We start from the raw sequence: 18845 nt of genomic DNA on the forward strand, positions 1-18845 counted from the left end.
CAGGGCCCATCTGGGCACGCGGAGGGAGTCGTGGCCTAAGGGCTTGGCTGGACCAGAAGCCGCGGGGAGGTGGGGCTGTGGGGCTGTGCGGGTAGGGTCGGCCCTCCGGCAGGTCCTGTGCAAGAATGCCGGATTCACCCCAGGCGGTGAGTGGGGCAGTGAGTGGGCACAGCCTTGGCATCCGCCAGCCTCTGGCAGCCAGCAGCTAGCTTCATTTTTACTCTCCTTTATTGTAGAAGAATTCCTGACACCTGAAGTCACTGTTTCCCCCAGCCATCCCAGAACACCCTTCCAGGGTGATCCTCCGGCCTAGGTGGTCCCCTAGCTTGAGCACAGCTGCCTGTTCCCAGTTCCCAGTTGGGGAACGGGAGCAGAGGGAGGAGACAGTGATCCCCGGCAGAGTGTGGAGGGCTGGGCGAGGAGGGGGCTGTGGCCCTGGGTCCCTCTCAGGACTCCGGGGACTCGCCCTTTGATTTGTTGGATACATGGTGTTTCTAAGTGAGATTTACTTCTTAATGATTTTTTTAAATGTTTATTTATGAGAGGTGGGGGGAGCGGCAGAGAGAGAGGGAGACACAGAATCCGAAGCAGGCTCCAGGCTCCGAGCTGTCAGCACAGAGCCCAGCATGGGGCTCAAACCCTCAAACCACAAGGTCATGATGGCCTGAGCCGAAGTTGGATGCTTAACTGAGCCACCCTGGTGCCCCAGTAAGATTTACTTTGATCAAGTAATTTGGAAAGCACCAGTGGAGGGTCTTCAGCCCCCCAGCCCACCCCCCACAGAGGAAACACCTGCAGGCGTCTGCTCTCTGTTCTGTTCTAACTGCCTTCCCGGCTGCCCTTTGAGGTCTGAGCAGCCCTCTGTTCCTCCCCCACAGAGCTGACCTGCCCCCACTCCCAGCCGCCCCCACTCCCAGCCGTCTTCGGCTTTCTCCTTGCTCCTCTGCATACTTGCACTCACGTGTGTGCACACGCATTCGCATTCGCATGCATGCTTACACTCGCAAGGTTTCATGCTCACCCACCCTCTCCTTTTCCCTGTCCTGGGTCAAATCCTTCTTTCCTAAGCCCCCTGCAAGGGGCTCAGGGGGGTAGCCCGAAGCACCATGCTGCCCCCCACCTACTGGAGAGCATCTAAGGATCCAGGCTGGAGCTGGAAAGCCGAGCTGGGTCCTCTCCCTTCTGTCCCACCCCCAGGGAGGGCCAGATGGGGCTCACGCCCGAAAACCCACTCCAGCGCTCCCCTTCCACCCATGCCCTCCTGCTCCCTTCTGTCCTTTGGGAGGCCCCTTCCAGGTTCCTGGCACCCTGCTAAACGCCAGGTGAACCGCAGAGGAACACGACATGTCCTTGCCCCCAGCCCAGCCATTGCCATTCAGCGGCTGAGTGATCTGGGGCTGGGCCCCTGTTGTCTCTGACTTTCTCTGTAAAACACGGTTACCGTTAGCCCAGGCTTGTCACCCATGATTCCAAGCCCTCGGAGTCTCAATCCATGGGATGCTTGTTAAAGCCAGACTCCCCACTCCCACCCCGGACCTGCTGCCTCTGATCCTCAGAGTGCGGGGCGTGTGAAATGCATTTTAGTGAACTCCCTGGCATGATTCTGGCCCTCGGGTGAGTCTGGGCACCTCTGGAATGAAGTCTTGTGGCAGTGGGGACCATATAGAATGGAGGGCTCCCCCTCCCCCCAGGAACACATAGTTAATTCTGATAGGGAACACTTCATGGGGAGGGTGTGTCTTAACTGAGTCCCAGTGGGTGGGTTGGGTCGTCCTAGGGATGGGGCAGGCATTCCTGGTAAAGGGTCGGTCTGGAGGTGGCACCGAGGTGTTTGCGGTCATCAGGGTGTGTGACGGGAAGGAGGAAAGCAGTGGGGGAGCAGGTCTGGGCATCAGCCCAGCCGGATATGTTGGAGAGGTGCCTGCCCAGGAAGGGTTAACCCCAAGCCCGATCAGGTCCCGTCCACTCAGCTTCCACCTCCATCCTCCGAGGAAATGGGTTTTCCAGGAGCCTGGACTGGGCCAGCGGTGACTCGTGGCTCTACACGGATGGCAGAGGAAGTGACTCAGGCCCCGGGGGGGAGAAAGTGAGCCACGGGTCCCCTGCCCACTGCCCCCTCCCGCATCGTGAGGATGGGCAGGGCTGGGCCTGAGCTGAAGCCAGGCCTCTTGGGGCCAGCAGGGCCCGGGGTGGGGGTGGGGGTGGGGGAAGTGTCAACTTAGACGAGCCGTGGCCACCCTCCACTAGTGTCCTTGGAGACCTTGGGGACCCTGTGATGCTAACCCATTGTGTTAAGCTGGGCTGGACCGTTCTGTTCTCTGCGTGTGTTTACGGAAGGCCTGAAGTCAAGGGCAGCTGCTCCAGAGGTGGGGGAGGTCTCTCCTGAGGTTTGGCCCCCAAACCCCCTCTCCCAGGCTGGAATTGTCTGCACTGCCGGTGGTCTTGGCCACCCCCCTCATTTTTCTCTCCTTTTTTGAAGTGGGGGGGGGGGATCTCCCAAAGCCAGGGGAGCACGTATCTCTAGGACCTCTGCCCATACCACTTCTGCAAGGAACCCTCCAGAGCGAGACCCAGGCCTGTATCTTGGCTCCACCTGGAGTGACCTTGGATCGGACGGCCCTTCCCTAGCCTCAGTTTCCTGGTCTGTAGAATGGCCAAACGGTAGGACCAATCTGACACAGCGGCTCTGGGGATTTCACGTGACAGCGCAGGTGACCCCACCACAGAGATCGGCGTGGTGCTGCTGCTGGGATAGCCCCCCTCAACTCCCCAGTCCTGGCCCAGTGCTGTGTGAGGTTTCACGGGGGTCTTGCCTGCGGGCCGATGGTTGGTTTGAGGAGTACTTGGTGGCCAAACTCGGTCCCGCTCTGCCGGTCCACAGGTCCCAAGGCCAGGGACGAGGTTCTGTCCACATGGTCTGTGTAGAGGTCCACGTAGGGGCCGCTGGTTGCTGAGTCTGGGGTTCAGCCTCCAAAGCACTGGATCCCTCCCTCTGGGCTGAGCCAAGTGGGGGGCACCCAGGGTGGTGACTAGGGCATTCTGCAGCCCCACAGGAGGTGCTGGGGGAGTGTGGCCCCCATCGAGGATGCTGATGTGGGCTGAGTGGGGTGGCGGGTGTGTGTACAGGGGGCAGACGGTGGGGATCCCCCCTGCCCATGGGCAGCGGGGGGAGGGAGGGAGGAGGGTGTGATGAGATGGGCAGTGGGCGGGGTTCTCTGTTGCGTGAAGTGGAGATGGGAAGGTGCTAAGTGAACAAGCTGGGCAGTGCCCTCCCCCTTCCAGGTAGGGGCTGGAATCTTCTCATTGTCCCCTGTCCCACTCTCCCGTCTCCTATCTTCTGTTCTGTGAACAGCCTCGGGTCCAGGCTACAAGGGTGGGGTTTCGGTCTCCCCATTGCACTCCCGGATGGGAAGTTTCATGCTCTAAGAATTTCCTGTCAAGGTGCTCTGGAGGCTGAGCTGGCCAGGGCCAGAAGGCAGGGGGCATGGAGGGAGGGAGGGGTGGGAGGAAGGCCGGGGGTTGACTTAGGGTCAGGCGTTAGCTGGTCAGAAAGCACACAGAGTTATTTATCTGACACCCATGGCGCCTACCACATGCAGGGTCCTGTTCTAAGTCCTTTACAAGCATCAGTTCATTTGCAGGAGGCCCAGAGAGGGAGAGTAAGTAGCCCGAGGGCACACAGCAAGTGAGCAGGAAAACTGGAAGTCGAACGCAGACAGTCTGGCTCCAGAGTCCTCTCCACTGCCTGAGAGTGGGTTAAAGGAAGCCAGGCAGACCCTCCCACTCAAATCCCCAAAATGTCCGTGGGGACTGTTGAAACAGCTAAGACGGAGTGGAGACGAGCCTGGAAGTGTCAGGGTCGTGCAGCTGGGCCTGTATCTGTGAGTGAGTCCCTTCCATGGTACTCACAGGGGTGCGGCCTCGCTCATGCCCCTCCAGTGACTAGAAGTTCTCTTCTTCGTCTTGGCCTTTTTGCTCTTGAAGCTCAATCTGGGAGGGTTGATGCCATGTGGATGATTCTGCGCTGTCCTGGGCCCTCGTCTACCAGTAGCGGGAGCTCACTCTGAACAGTCAGCCGGCCAAAGAGAGACGTGGGTTTTGGCGAGCCCCATCCTTGCTTGCTGGGTCATGTCAGGAAGCCATTAGCCCTCCCTGGGCCTTGAATCCGAATACCATAACATGGAGATTTGGACCAAATTTGCAAGTGACCCGTCAGCTACGAGTTCACAAGTATAGAGCCGTGGCCACTGTGAGGGGGGCTGCCTGGAGGAGGTGACGTTTGGATCAGGGATCAGAGGTAGACAGCAACAGGGACTGGCAGAAAAGAAAGGGGTCCGGACATGCTGCTGTCTCCGGATGCTGGGTTTCCTCCTGCGGGCCTGAGGTGACAGGAGGCAGTTTCGAAAGGAGGCAAAATGCTCAGAGAGAACACAAGGTGAAATCTAAAAAATCACAACGTGGGCAACAGTGGCCTTTCCCTAAAACGCTTTCATATGTGTTAAAAAGAACATTGTTTTTAAAAAGTTTATTTATTTTGAGAGAGGGCGCACGCCTGCACACAAGCCGGGAAAGGGCAGAGAGAGGGAGAGAGAATCCCAAGCAGGCTCCGCGCTGTCAGCACAGAGCCCTACGCGGGGCTCGAACTATGAGATCTTGACCTGAGCCAAGTCAAGAGTCAGACGCTGAACCAACTGAGCCACCCAGGAGCCCCTCATATGCTTCTTCTGAGGGGTCCTGTGATGCCACTGAGGCAAGATGATGACACGGTCTGAACTGACAAGGTCTAAAAAATTGGGGTTCCCTTATGCATGGTGGGACATAGGAGCCTGGCTCTAGCTTCAGGGGGCCAGGGGTTCAAGGAAGGAGACAATGAGCTCCTGCCGGGGCCACCTGTCCCTCGAATGCTACCCTCAAATATTCTGTCTGAAAGCCACCTCATCCTGGAAGCCCCCCTTGGCTTCTCCTGAACTTAGACTCCTTGGGTGCACCCAGTTTTCTAGGCTTCCCTTTGTCTGGCTTGTGACGGATGATTGTATCTGCGGCCACAGCCATATGCAGGTACCCATGCAATGAAGATGCCTGTCTGTGTCTGTCAGCTCCCAGCTCAGTCACAGGGCCGGCTGGCAGTGGTGAGCACCAAGCCACCTGGCATCTCTCTCTGAGCGCCAGGCGTGCAGGTTCCCTGCCAGGCCCCACAGTCCCGACCGGGTGAGGAAAGCCCTGGCCTCTGGGTAATCTTGGCCAGGTCGTTTAACCCCTTGGGCTTCAGATTCCCTGTCTGTGAAATGGGCCAAGAACAGGGCCCACTCCACGGGGTTGAAGCGAGGATTAATACAGGCACAGAGGTGCGGTGGGAGAGCACAGGCTGGCAGACTGGCTCTCGGCCAATAGAGATCCTGGGGATTCCGAGGGCCCACTCCACGCTGGGGTGGAGCTGGGCGGGGAGCTGGGCGGTACTGTCAGCGTGTCCTTGTCAGACTGAACACACTTGGTGTTTCCAGCTGTGGGGGAGGGGGGGGTGCTGGGGGGGAGGGCTGGGACCTGGCTCCCCCCGGTGGTCATGACAGGAAGCACCCTTTTCCTCTGTTCCCTGCAGAGGGCGCTGTGGGTGCACTGATGCTTCACTCCATTTCCCTCACCCCTCCAACCGCCCGGCCTTTGTCCCACAAGCTCAGTGCACTCGGCCCTGTCGGTAGAGATGGACCAGGGGCTCCCTCGATAGCGGAGGAAGGGGTACACCATCCGGCACTGCCTAGAGGCAGAGGAGGCCCTGGCCAGTAGTGGGAAGCAAAGGAGGCCAGGACTGACCGTAGAGGGAGGTGAAGAAGGCTTCCTGAAGGAGGTGTCCTCTGAACTGGGTCTTGGGGATGATGATGGTGAGGTTCCTGGAGGAGAAGCCGGAGGGCCCCCTTTCTGCTGCATCTCCCCCAGGCCTGGAGGGGCAGGGTGGTGGGGTGGTTCCAGGTGGTCCTGGGAAGCCTTTCCCACCAGATTCTGGCCAAGATTACCCATCGCTGCTGGGTCTGGAGGGAAGTCCTATTGGCCCCATTTTCTGTGACTTACACAGGGTCGTGCAGCACGTGAGGGGAGGAGCCAGGACTTGAACTCAGCCGGGCTCTGGACAGCTGCCGCCCCTTGATGCTCAGCTTCTGGCAGCTCTGGCGAGGTCCACGGACTGTATCCACACTTGCTTCCCCACCTCACATCCCATACCCACCCAAGCTACACTGGCTTTCCCCTCTGCAGGGCCGGCCCAACCACCTTGCGGGGCTGGCCCCGGCTAACACTCCTGGCCTCTTTCAGGCGGTGACTTCTCAGGGTGACTTTGGGGAGGAAGATGGCCACCCAAGTGCTACTGCAGACGGCACTGCTCCTGCTGGGTCTGCTCTTCCTGGTTCAAGGTAGGCTATCTTGGAGACGCTGTGGGACCGTTATGATTTACATTAAAATGCCCCCATGTCTGGGACAGCTGCCAGCATATCCACGAACCCCTTTGGGCAGGCACGGGACTTTAGACACAGTTTAGCAAGTGGACGGTATCTTGCAGAAAAAGGGACCCCTTCTTTCTGGCAGATGCAGCCCCACAGTGCACAGTTTGGGATGGGGAACATGGATTGGGTTTTGGCCCCACTCACTTCTGCAGCCAGAACATCCTTGTGCAGTGCACAGCCTGCACAACTGTCTATGGTAGGCATGGCCTCAGGAAGTATTTTATTGCCTTTTTTTTTTTTTTTTTTTTTTTTTTTTTTGCCTTTGGGGCACCCGGGTGGCTTAGTTGGTTAAGGTCTGACTCTTGACTTCAGCTCAGGTCATGATCTCACAGTTTGTGAGTTTGAGCCTCATGTCAGGCTCTGTGCTGACAGCTCAGAACCCTCATGGGATCTTCTCCCTCTCCATCTCTCTCTGCCCCTCCTCCTGCTTGTGCTCTCTCACAAAATAAATAAATAAACATTAAAAAATTGTTTTCGCCTTTGAAATTATCATTACTTTTTAGTTCTTTTCATCATTTGTGAGCAGGGCACATTCACATTTTTGTAGACCTTGGAGGTATAGGCCCGTGGAACGTGTGTGAGTCCCAGGCACCGGGATCCTGTATTCTGGGCCCAAGGCCTGCCCCCCTCTTCTGCCCCTGGCTGCTCCCTGCCGGAGAGTCCCGTCTATAGTCTTTCCCTCCTCAGGTGCCCGTGGCAGGAGCCCCCGTGAAGACTTCCGTTTCTGTGGCCAGAGGAATCAGACAGAGAAGAGCAGCCTCCATTACAGGCAGACATCAGACCTGCACATCTCCATCAAGAACTCCGAGGAAGCCCTCACGATCTACGCCCCCTTCGCGGGAGCCCTCCCGACCTCCCGATTCTTCCCCGACCCCAGGGGCCTCTACCACTTCTGCCTCTACTGGAACCGCCATGCTGGGAAATTTCATCTTCGCTATGGCAAGAACGACTTCTTGCTGAGTGACCAAGCCTCTAGACTCCTGTGCTTCCGGCACCAGAAGGAGAGCCTGGCCCAGGGTCCCCCACTGCTCGCCACCTCTGTCAGCTCCTGGTGGAGCCCCCAGAATACCAGTCTGCCCAGTGCTGCTGGCTTCACCTTCTCCTTCCACGGTAAGGCGACCTCCAGGCAGAAGGAACTTGCGCAAAGGCCTGGAGTCTGGGCAGTGGCCTGGGCCGCAGAGCGTAGCTTTGTTCCCGGGCACTGGGGAGCCATTGAAGGTGTCTGAGGAGGGGAGGGGTGTGATCCAAGATGTGCTTCAGGAGGTTTGTGGGAAGGTAGGGGGTGAAGGTAGAGGGGCAAAGTCCCATCCAGAGGCTGCAGGGAAGGTCCAGGCGAAGGAAGATGAGGCTTGACCAGGGTGGGAGCAGAGAGAACAGAAAGACAGGACCGGGTGTCAGGAGCCAGAGGCCACACAAGCCCCCCGCCCCAAGAACCCTCCTGGGATGGGCCCTCTCGGCCCAGGTGTGTAGGCAGAAGGACACCTGGGTAGCTGTGTCCCAGCCTACCCTGCTGGGGCTGGAGTTGCGGGAAGGCTCCATGTGGCAGAGCCCCCGTCTGGCTGGCTTCGGGGTGACCTTGGGGGACTCCACCCCACGTCTTGGAGCCTCAGTTTCATCCTCCGTAGAACTGGGGTTGGAGGCCTTCAGAGTCATGTGTGGGTTAAATGGGAGTATGGCGGTGTGGCACCTCCTTCACTAGCCTCAGGCCTGTCTGTCTGTCCTCTGCTCCAGATCCCCCGCAGAAGGCCTCCCACAATGCCTCGGTGGACATATGTGAGCTGAAAAGAGACCTTGAGCTGCTCAGCCAGCTTCTGAAGCACCCCGGAAAGACCTCGAGGAGGCCCTCGTCCACCCCTGCCAGCCAGTAAGCGTGGCCCCCAGACCCGGAGGTGGGCGGGACGGTGACCTGGAGCAGGAGACAGGATGGAGGAAGCCTCTCCTGGGGCTGGAACATTCCCTTCATCTTCCCACCTCCTCCTGGAGGAATGGAAATACAGCCCTCAGGCCAAGCCTTTGTCAAAACTATCACACTGAGTCATCCCACGACGGCCACCCAAGCCCTCTTCCCCACCAAGAAAGGAGACCTGATGGGCCCGTTTGAGAGCTTGGCAGACTGAGGCCCAGAGATGGGCAGGGCTCCTCCATGGCCAAGAGGGGGTCAGTCCAGGCAGAGCTGGGCCCGGAACCTGGTGCTCAGGATAGCCTCCCCTTTCCTGTTTGCTCTGATGATCCAGCTTCCTCTCACCCCACCCCTGCCCCCCCGCCCCCCCTCCCGCAGGTTACTCTCTCCTGCGCCAGCACCAGAGGGCTGTTTTCTCTCCCTCCCACCCCCCACCCTCTGCCTGCCTCTTTCTGGTGTATCTGCCCCTTCTCCCCTTCTTGCTCCGTCTCCCTACCCGCCTTGATCAACCTCTCCACCCCTTCTCCCCCTGCTAGGCAGCTGCAGACCCTGGAGTCGAAGCTGACCTCTGTGAAGTTCACGGGGGACACCCTGTCCTTCGAGGAGGACCTGGTCAACGCCACGGTGTGGAAGCTCCAGCCCACAGCCAGCCTCCAGGACCTGCACATCCACTCCAGGCTTGAGGTCAGGAGGCAGGGGCCAGGCTGGCCGGGGCAGGAAACAGATGTGGAGGCGTGAGCACTCTGGGAGCCAGATGTGTGCTGACAAGGAAGGTCTCCGGCCCAGGGAATACCCTGTTAGTGGCTACCCCATGGCAGAGGACCCTCCCCAGGGGTGGGGACAGAGGTGGGGGGGGGGCGGCATCAGAGGCACCTATGGCACCCCCGTGTGAACAGAAGACCAGTCCCAACGTGCCTGCGGGTGCGCCTCAGTCTCAAGGCTGCCCCTTGAGGGGCTGGGAGCTGGGAGTCCTCACATCCTGCCACCTGGGGTGCCGTCTGCAGCACTGGCGTCTGAGGCCCAGACAGCACGACATTGCGTGAATCCCCCTGGAGCCCTGGGCTCTAACCACAAGGCTCCCCAGCTGGCACTGGAGCCAAGGACAGGAGGGCTTCCTGAAGGAGGTGGGCTTGGAGGTGGCAGCATCCAGGGAGGTGTTGGGGGTGCGTGTCCAGGAGACCTAGGAGCCCACCGCCGGCTGAGCCCCGCAGGGACTCTGGTCCGCAGGAGGCACAGAGCGAGATCCGGGAGTACTCGGTGCTCCTGCCCCGCGTGCTCTTCCAGAAGACCAAAGGCCGGAGGGGGGAGGCTGAAAAGAGGCTGCTTCTGGTGGACTTCAGCAGTCAAGCCCTGTTCCAGGTACGGGGCCCACATCCTTGCGCCCTCCCCTGGGGAAAAGCGGTCTCTGTCTGGTGGGGAGGTGGAAGGCAGGCGTGGAGCCAGGCCCCGTCCTCCGCAAGTCAGAGCCTTTCCTTGTAAAGTCAGAAAATGGACCGTGACGTGCAAATCTCCCCCGGAGAAGGCTAAATTATGTTGTTTTCACTACAGTGTAAATGACTACATGTGCAGGAATTGTTTACAGAGGGGGCCTCCGCATGTCGGAGCAGCATGTGGGAGTCTAGAGAAACCAGGAAATTCCTTGGCCTTTCTTCTCAGCCTTCAGGCCTCACCACCACCCCCCCCCCCACTTTCTTCCCCCATCCCATATATCTAGGACAAGAATTCTAGCCAAGTCTTGGGTGAGAAGGTCTTGGGTATCGTTGTGCAGAACACCAAAGTAGCCAACCTCTCGGAGCCTGTGACGCTCACCTTCCAGCATCAGCCACAGCCGGTGAGTGGGAGCAAACCAACCAAGGACACGAGGGTCCTTCCTTTTCTGCCCTGCCTTCTGAATCACTCACCTTTAACAAAATGACCCGCTGGCTGAGGGCACCAGACAGTCAGGTGCAAGCGGGGTGGTGGCCTGACGCTGACTTCCTCAGCCTGGCCCAGAAAGGAGAAGACTGTGATGGGGTCCACTCTTCCTTTCTTGTCCCGGCAGAAGAACGTGACTCTCCAGTGTGTATTCTGGGTTGAAGACCTGACATGTGAGTGTGGAGGGGTCCCTGAACTGGGCAGGCATCTGGAGGAGAAAGGGGGTCTCGGAGGGTGGGGAAGATGGGGTTAACCAGGGAGGGTTTCCCGGAGAAAGGTGAGCTTTGAAGAAGGAATGACGGCAGAGTGGATGTTTGCAAAGGCTTGGAGCAGTGATGCGATCGTGCGTTTCGGGGTGTCCAGTGGGGTCCTAAAGGACTGGGCTTGATGAGAGCCCCACGGAACCCCTCCTCAGTGAGCAGCCCGGGGAGCTGGAGTGACGCGGGGTGTGAGACCATCAGGAGAGAGACGCAGACGTCCTGCCTCTGCAACCACCTGACCTACTTTGCGGTGCTGATGGTGAGCAGTGCTCCTGCCCCGCAGCCATACCACGGGCTGGATGCCAGCCACTTTGCACATACGTGTTGTTCATTCCTCACACCAACCCCCGAGGTGCCTCCTGCCGCCGTCCCATTATGTAGATAAGGAAACCTAAGTTCAGAGAGGTTAAGCAGTTCACCCAAGGTCACACAGCTAGTTAGTAAAAAAGCTGCTCTTTATTCCCAAATGTTGGTGCATGATAAAAATGCAGAGCCCTGGCCCTAACTGAGAATCCTAATTCCACAGACTGGGGCAGGGCCATGAGTACATTTCCAGTGAGCCCTCAAGGGGATACTGAGGCCCATTGTGGAGGCCCTCACAGCGGACTTCAGGGTTCCCGAGGGCACAGAAGCTTTGAGTCCTAGGTTCACCCTCCCAGAATCTTGGGACCCAGCTTCTGCGGGATCGGAGTGGGCTTCCCGGGCTCTCCCGGGTGTGGGGTGCCCAGTCTCTCATGGGAGGCTCACTCCGGTGACGAAGGTTGTAGAAAAACAAGGAGTGCCGGGCCGGAGAAGGGATCCCCTAGTGGAGGGTTCTTGACCGTTGTGAGGACGTGGTGAACGAAAAGTACAGACCCCTACCGCCACCGCCACCCCCCGCCCCCCCGTCCAAATAACGCACTCACGGGGCCACGCTCTGCTCCGGTTGGGGTGGCGGTGGTTCATAGATGCCTGAGGCCCACCCCTCCCCCTGGGGCAAACCCTCAGTGTCGAGTTGGGGACGCTGAGGCCAGTCCTGGCCCGTGTCGTGGACCCAGGTCGCCTCCGTGGAGGTAGATGCCATACACAAGCACTACCTGACCCTCCTCTCCTACGTGGGCTGTGTCATCTCCGCTCTGGCCTGCGTCCTCACCATCGCCGCCTACCTCTGCTCCAGGTAAGGCCTGGCAGGGGCGGGAAACAGGGAGGGGGGAGAACCTTCATTCTGGGACCCCACCACCCCCGAGGCCCACCCTGGGGACTGGCTTGGCCCCCCCGCAAAATGTGCCTGCGGTCTCAGGCGCCCTGGGAGGCGCGGTCAGCTGGCCCCGGGGGCTGTACGTCCTGCTCAGATCTGTGGTGTTGGGACGACCTAGCACTTACCATCTTCATTGTCTGCCAGCATCGAAAATCGAGAGGGGTGACGTCAAACTCTCGATTTCTGCCTTTGAATAATCAGATGTGTCACTGCTGGAGACACATGATAATATGATTGTGAGCTTCCCACGGGCTACACACTGTTCTGAGTGCTTTACGAGCACAAAATCGCTTCAGTCTCACAAGGGCCTTATGAGAGAGAGCTCAGAGAGGGTAAGTGATGACTTGCCTGCGGTCACACAGCAAGGAAGTGGCAGAGGCGGCCTTAAACCCAGGCAGGCTGGGTCCAGGTATCTGATTCTGCAGAACCCCTGCAGGCATTCGAGTTTCACAAAGCCTCTCCCATCCCCCGATGGAGGCTTCTGTGAGTCCACGGCAGTCACTTGGGTGCCTTGAGGGAGAAGGTGCCCCATGGGAAGCGTTTGGTGGAGAGTGCCTTCGCCCATCCTCAGACCGGCTGTGTGGACGGGTCCGGACCGTCAGTGCCAGGCTTGGCCTAATTTGAGGTCCACCTGCAATCAGGGCCTGGACTCGTTTGGGCAGAGGGCAGACGCTCTAAACCCTGTGGGTGTTCTTGACTGGGAGGAAGGGAGGGTGAGCTGTGTGCATGCGTGTGCATATGTGAGCCCACAGCTGTGCACGCGGTGGGTGACAAGGGACAACTGGCAGGCTCAGGGGAGGGCAGGGGGCAGGACCACAAGCCTCCCGGCAGCTACTCATCAGTCACAAAAGTGCCCAAGGACAAGGACAGGAAACCTCAGGGACTGAGCATTTTATCTGTGCCAGACGCTTTACCCTGCAAAGTGGCCGTCCCCCCATTTCATAGATGGGCAAACTGAGGGTGAGGGGGAAGGGACCGGCCCAAGGTGGTACCTGGAGTTAGGGTGGGGGGCGAGGCTGTTCTGTTGTGCCCGCTGGAACATGTGGTGGATGGTGCCAGGCAGAGTGCAGTTGGGGGTGTGGGGACCCGGGGAGGAAAGGCCGACAGTGCCCTGGATCATCAGAGCGGGGCTGGACTGTGCACACACACACATTTGCAAACCTGAAGACAGACAGGCAGACATGCACACACACACACACACACACACACACACACGCACGCACGCACATACATTCACAGCCTCACAGACGCATGGTCGTGCAGACAGACAGGTGGACACAGAACATGGGTGGCACGGATTCTCCAAACACAGCAGCAAATCCAAGGTCTTTCCCCTCCAACTTTGGGAGCCTCTGGTTGACTCTCTGGTTGTCTCTTGACAAATCTGGCTGGATTTGTCTCACTGGCTCTGTCTGGCTAAATCTGCTGTTACAGGGGCACACGGTGCCTCAGCCTGTGGCTGCTGGGCACACGGTAGGTGCACGGGGACAAGTGGGGACGACCTAGCTGCAGCCATAGGAATAAGATAGGGTGCGAATGTGTGTGCCCTGGGAAGGCTGCCCCGACCTTCCCAAGCTGGCCACCAGGGTGACCTGCCCCCACCCCCTCCCCTGCGCAGGAGGAAGACTCGGGATTACACCATCAAGGTGCACATGAACCTACTGCTGGCTGTCTTCCTGCTGGATGTGAGCTTCCTGCTGAGTGAGCCCGTGGCCCTGGCAGGCTCCGAGGCTGGCTGCCGGGCCAGCGCCGTCTTCCTGCACTTCTCTCTGCTCGCCTGCCTCTCCTGGATGGGCCTCGAGGGTTACAACCTCTACCGACTCGTGGTCGAGGTCTTTGGCACCTATGTCCCTGGCTACTTGCTCAAGCTGAGCATCGTGGGCTGGGGTAAGTTGGTAGAGGGTGCTGGTGGGCCCTCCGGACCTGCCTCTGCTACGTGGCAAAGACCCGGGCTTCTTTGCTTACCTCTCTGACTGCTCCCTCACCGTTTCCTTTTACCCACCCACCCACCCACAGGTGTTCTTTACCTGGGCTGCAGGTTAAGGTCCCCTTTAGGAAGATGAGATGGTGAGCACTGCCCCAAGAAACACATATTTCTCCACATTGCTCACTCTTTTAAAAGGGGGGTTTGCTGACATAGCCACCACGTATGGATGTGCAGGTTGTGCATTGCTCAAAGGCACCCAGTTGGGGGTGAATGGACTGTAATCCAGTCCTCCACTCACCTAAATCACCCAGGCTGGAAGTGGCTCTGTCTGTGGATCCTCTGAAGCTTCAGGTAACAGATTCCCCATAGCTCTGGCATCTGTCCTTGGCTAAGACAACCCAAGTTACCTACAGCCCAGACCTCTCAGTCAGGTCTGGGCCCAGGGACACATCACAAGTGGATGTTGCACAGGCCCGCCAACCTCCGCATGTCCCTGACCCAGTTTGCCACTCCTCTTGTGTTTCTCATCTGGCCCTTGTTTGGTTCACTCCATTGATTTACATAAAATTCCTTCAGAGCTGGCTCTGTGTCGACATGCAGGTGTTTGGTGGTGGGAGACCACTTCTGGAGAGCTCTCAATCTCTAGCCCATGGACAAGGTCAAGGCCCAGTGAAGGCGCTGGGAGGCCTCCCCTCCCGGTGTCCCCTACCTCTCCCTGTGATGTCCTGCCCCTCAGCGGGGACGCGCGGGCCCTTTCTCCCATGGGCCCCCAGGATGGTGGGGGGAAGCAGGGCTGGGGCTCTCTGTGGGAAACCCAAACTGGAGCGGGGGGAAGGGGAGGGTCCGAAGGCCTTGCCAGAGGGCAGGGGAGGGTGGGAGATGGAACCCTATGCTCTGCTGCCCTCAGGCTTCCCCGTCTTCCTGGTGACATTGGTGGCACTGGTAGACAAGAACAACTATGGCTCCATCATCCTGGCTGTGCAGAGGACTCCGGAGAGTGTCATCTACCCTTCCATGTGAGTGGCTGTGTGCGGCGGGGGCGGAGAGAGGGGCCTTGGGGTGCAGAGGCCAGAGAGCGGCCTGGGCCTGGGCCACGCTCACCAGGGGACTCCTGGGTGCCAGGGCTGCTGGAGCCCGGCAGTGGCTGGAGGGTCAGGGAGGGTGAGCACAGGCCTGGATTTGCCCATCGCTCACCAGGTGACCTCGCGCAGCGCCTCGGTTTCTTTCCTTTGTGAGCGGGAATATAGGTTAGAGCGGATGAAGGCACGAATTAGAAAGAATTAAAAAGAAAATAAGCCCCCCCTGTGGGTCAGTCACAGCTCCCTGGCTCTGGGGATCACCGTGGTGCACACCCATGGCCCAGGAAGCACGGTGCGGCCCCGTCGTGCGCTGAGCCCTCCCATCTCCGCCCGCAGGTGCTGGATCCGGGACTCCCTGGTCAGCCATGTCACCAACCTGGGCCTCTTCAGCCTGGTGTTTCTGTTCAACACTGCCATGCTGGGCACCATGGTGGTGCAGATCCTGCGGCTGCGCCCCCACGCCCAGAAGTGGCCCCACGTGCTGACGCTGCTCGGTCTCAGCCTGGTCCTCGGTCTGCCCTGGGCCCTGATCTTCTTCTCCTTTGCTTCTGGCACCTTCCAGCTGGTCGTTCTCTACTTCTTCAGCATCATCACCTCCTTCCAAGGTAGGCACGGAGAAGACCCCACCCCTGGCCTGGGCAGGGTGCCTGTATGTGGAGCCCTGGGCAGGGGAGATCTGACCCAACCTGAAAGGTTCACTTCTCTGGGCCTCAGTCTTCCCATGCAGAAAATGGGGCCATCCTGGCCGTAGTTGACAAGTCTTCATTGAGTACCTACTATGTGTAGGCCCTATGTTAAGCCTTGAACTGGCTGGGTCAGGGCCTTCCCTCCATGGAGCTCATCTCTGGTGGGAAAGACCAAGCATGACAAGAAATCATCTGAGGGGCCAAGCAGCCCCCTGCTTGCATGGACCAAGCAGCCATCTGAGGGGATCTCGGAGACTAGGGCAGTAACAGTGGGTGATGTGGTGGGCAGACCATCTGGGCTGGGGTGGGGGCCGCTTTGGGGAGGGTGGCCAGGGAGGCCTCTGTAGGAGGTATCTGAAGACAACGGAAGGGTCCAGCCGGGGAGAGATCAAGAGCCTTGTTACTCTGTGTGTGTTCCTTGCACTGTGGGCATCAACACTGTGGGAAGCCTGCTAGCAGTGTGGACGTGCCGAATCAGATCTACATTGTAACAGAAGCCCAGAGAGGGTGTGCACGCCACAGGCTGAGGCGGTCCGGCCTAAGGAGAGTGGGCCAGGCTGAGGGAGCAAAGGTCTTGAGGCTGGAATTTGGTCGTGTGTTGAAAGAATAGTGAGGGGGAGTGAGGCGAAAGGGTTAGTGGGGGGCGGGGGGAGGGGAGAGGGGAGGTGGTGAGGGGAGAGGAGCAGAGGGGCTGGGTCACAAGGGCCTGGGCCTGATGCCACAGGGTCCCTTCTACCTGCACCCCTCTACCATCCCCCGCCCTGCCACGACCGACCGACAGACAGACAGACACATACACATACACACACACCCCCCTGTGTTCTGGCCGAGAGGTGCTTAAACGGGTAGGCTCTGGAACCTGAACACCGCTGTTTAACTCCTGCCTCAGCCAAGTCCCCTTATCTCCCTGGGCCTCAGTTTCCTCATTAGTGACACAGAAGAGTAACAAACAGGCCTGACCTCATAAGGATCTCGTGAGAATAACATGAGACGGGGCCCAGGGAATCACACGGTGTCTAACATGTAACAGGTGCTCCCCTGGATCACATGGGTGCTGGTAGGCTGGGGAGGGAGGACGGAGAAGGGCAGTGCTGCCCCCAGCCTACTGACCCTTGTGCCCCCCTGCTGCCCACAGGCTTCCTCATCTTCCTCTGGTACTGGTCCATGCGGCTGCAGGCCCAGAGCGGGCCCTCCCCTCTGAAGAGCAGCTCGGACAGTGCCAGGCTCCCCATCAGCTCGGGCAGCACCTCGTCCAGCCGCATCTAGGCCACCAGCCACCTTCCAGGAGCTGTGTGAGGAAACCGAGTTGCGGCCTCTCCTCACCGCCGCCCGCCGTCCCCACAGCCAGGCCGGACACTTCAGGGTCAGCCGGAGACTTGAGAAGAAGGCCCAGGGACCTCAGAGTGAGGGGACGGTTGCCCTTGGCAGCCAGACCCCCAGGCTGGGCTTTCTGAATTGGCCTGCAGACTGCTCGGCTCTCAGGTCCAGCTCACATGGGGCTCAGGAGTGGGACCGTCCCGCTGCTGTCCTCGCTGGGGGCCGAAGGCTGTTCTTAAGTCACCGCCGCTGGGCCTGGCCCTCGTGGCTGGCGATGGGAGCCCTCACGGCCCGAAGGTCAGGTCCCGGGCCTGTGAGGCCCGGTGGCAACCTTGGTCCTATGCCCCCACCCAGGACAGAAATGTGCCATAGCTGTTCTGTCTCTGGTGATCACCATGAGGGCGCTCAGCAGTCCTGTTATGTTAGCCTGAGAGTGGTACTCAGGGCATGTGGGGTTGGGGCAGAGCTTTGAGCCAGACCTCTGGAGGAGAGCCCCCTCCTGGGCAACATCGCCTCTACCTCGGAGCCCAGGGCCCTCCGTCATCCTCCCCAGCCCGCCCTCTCCAGCCCTCCACTCAGCCCTAGGGGGTCCCCTGGGGGCCCCCAGGCCCAATGCTGTATTTTGGGTTGTGGTTTCCAAGAGCTGTCTGGTGCCTGCCGTAAACCTCTATCTACTGCACGGACTTTTGCCTGCCCTTGACTCAGGCAGAGTATAGACATTATGGGCTGGGCCAGGTCTGTCTGTCCATCTGGGCCTTTCTATAAGCTGCATCACCCTTGCTCACCACTGCCAAGCCCATCCCTCACAGGGGCCCTCAGCCTCTCTCGAAGCCCTCTTGTGGCAAGAACTGTGGGGCACAGCAACGCAGAATTGTTTCTGCCCCAGTGCCCCAGAAGACTGAGACGTGCTTCCCCTGGTGACCCTGGCCTAGAGCCCAACGTGCTCCTAAAGGGTCGGAGCTACAGGTGTAGGGTTAGCAGAGCCATCGTTTCTTGCTGGGGACCCAGGAAGACTTCCTGTAGGAGGCAGCATTTGATCTGGATCTCCGCCTTAAAGATGTGGAGGCCTTTCTTTTTAAGTACTGCTATCTCATTTGTCTTTTGAATTTAAAGAAGTAGACGTTTGTTGTAGAGAATCTGGAAACTGTAGAAGAGTACACAGAAGAAAATAAAAATCATCTCTTGTTATCACCTAACAAACCAATGCAAACAGTTTGGAGCACTTCCTTCCGAGCTTCCTTCTGTGCTTCTATTAAGAGTCACTGATACAGGGGCGCCTGTGTGGCGCAGTCGGTTAAGCGTCCGACTTCAGCCAGGTCACGATCTTGCGGTCCGTGAGTTCGAGCCCCGCGTCAGGCTCTGGGCTGATGGCTCGGAGCCTGGAGCCTGTTTCCGATTCTGTGTCTCCCTCTCTCTCTGCCCCTCCCCCGTTCATGCTCTGTCTCTCTCTGTCCCAAAAATAAATAAACGTTGAAAAAAAAAAAAAAAAGAGTCACTGATACAAACACCCTGGGGCCAATCGGGAAACAGGAATGAGAGAAGAAGGCTGCGTGTGAAAAAGAATCAACCGCTGGAAACTTTATCCACCAGGACGAGTGGGGGATAAATGGTAACTTGGCGTCAGTGTTGGGGAAGCAGTGGGGGTTGCTGGGGTCTGTGGTGGATTAAAGATTACAAGCCCGATGCCGAGGGAGCCACTCAGCTCCAGTCGCCTACCACCACGCAGGGATGAGGGCCCGGGTAGCCAGACCACCCTCCTTTTATGATAAATCGGAAATCCAGGGGCGCCTGGGGGGCTCAGTCAGTTAAGCGTCCGGCTCTTGATTTTGCCCAGGTCATGACCTCACAGTTCATTAGTTTGAGCCCCGCATCGGGCTCTCTCCCTCTCTCTCTGTCCCTCCCCTGCTTTCCCTGTCTCTGTCTCTCTCTCTCTCAAAATAAATAAAGAAGCATTTTTTTTAAAAAGGAAGAATAAAGAAATCCAGGCTGTGGGGGTACAGAATCCCCTGGTTTAAAGATTTGGCTCATCCAAAA

The 18845-nt window shown here is 58.7% G+C and overlaps 1 protein-coding gene across 9 annotated transcripts in view; it reads left to right on the forward strand.

Annotated features, from left to right (window-relative positions):
- The window catches only part of ADGRG1 (adhesion G protein-coupled receptor G1), a 39392-nt gene extending 21371 nt beyond the window's left edge, over positions 1-18021 (forward strand). For 6 of the 9 annotated variants that reach the window (XM_045442885.1, XM_045442884.1, XM_045442888.1 and 3 more), the window contains exons 2-14: positions 6304-6401; positions 7164-7601; positions 8223-8355; positions 8928-9075; positions 9619-9750; positions 10106-10222; positions 10433-10478; positions 10721-10824; positions 11603-11721; positions 13421-13689; positions 14637-14745; positions 15145-15413; positions 16630-18021. In XM_045442885.1, the coding sequence (XP_045298841.1) occupies positions 6338-6401; positions 7164-7601; positions 8223-8355; positions 8928-9075; positions 9619-9750; positions 10106-10222; positions 10433-10478; positions 10721-10824; positions 11603-11721; positions 13421-13689; positions 14637-14745; positions 15145-15413; positions 16630-16760 (2079 nt within the window). In that variant the 5' untranslated portion in view covers positions 6304-6337 and the 3' untranslated portion in view covers positions 16761-18021. The remainder of the gene's footprint in view (positions 1-6303; positions 6402-7163; positions 7602-8222; positions 8356-8927; positions 9076-9618; positions 9751-10105; positions 10223-10432; positions 10479-10720; positions 10825-11602; positions 11722-13420; positions 13690-14636; positions 14746-15144; positions 15414-16629) is intronic. The other 3 variants (XM_045442891.1, XM_045442892.1, XM_045442893.1) reach the window with 1 other exon arrangement.
- Positions 18022-18845: the final 824 nt, after the last annotated feature.

This window comes from Leopardus geoffroyi, chromosome E2 (assembly GCF_018350155.1).
Source record: "Leopardus geoffroyi isolate Oge1 chromosome E2, O.geoffroyi_Oge1_pat1.0, whole genome shotgun sequence".
Taxonomy (NCBI): Eukaryota; Metazoa; Chordata; class Mammalia; order Carnivora; family Felidae; genus Leopardus; species Leopardus geoffroyi.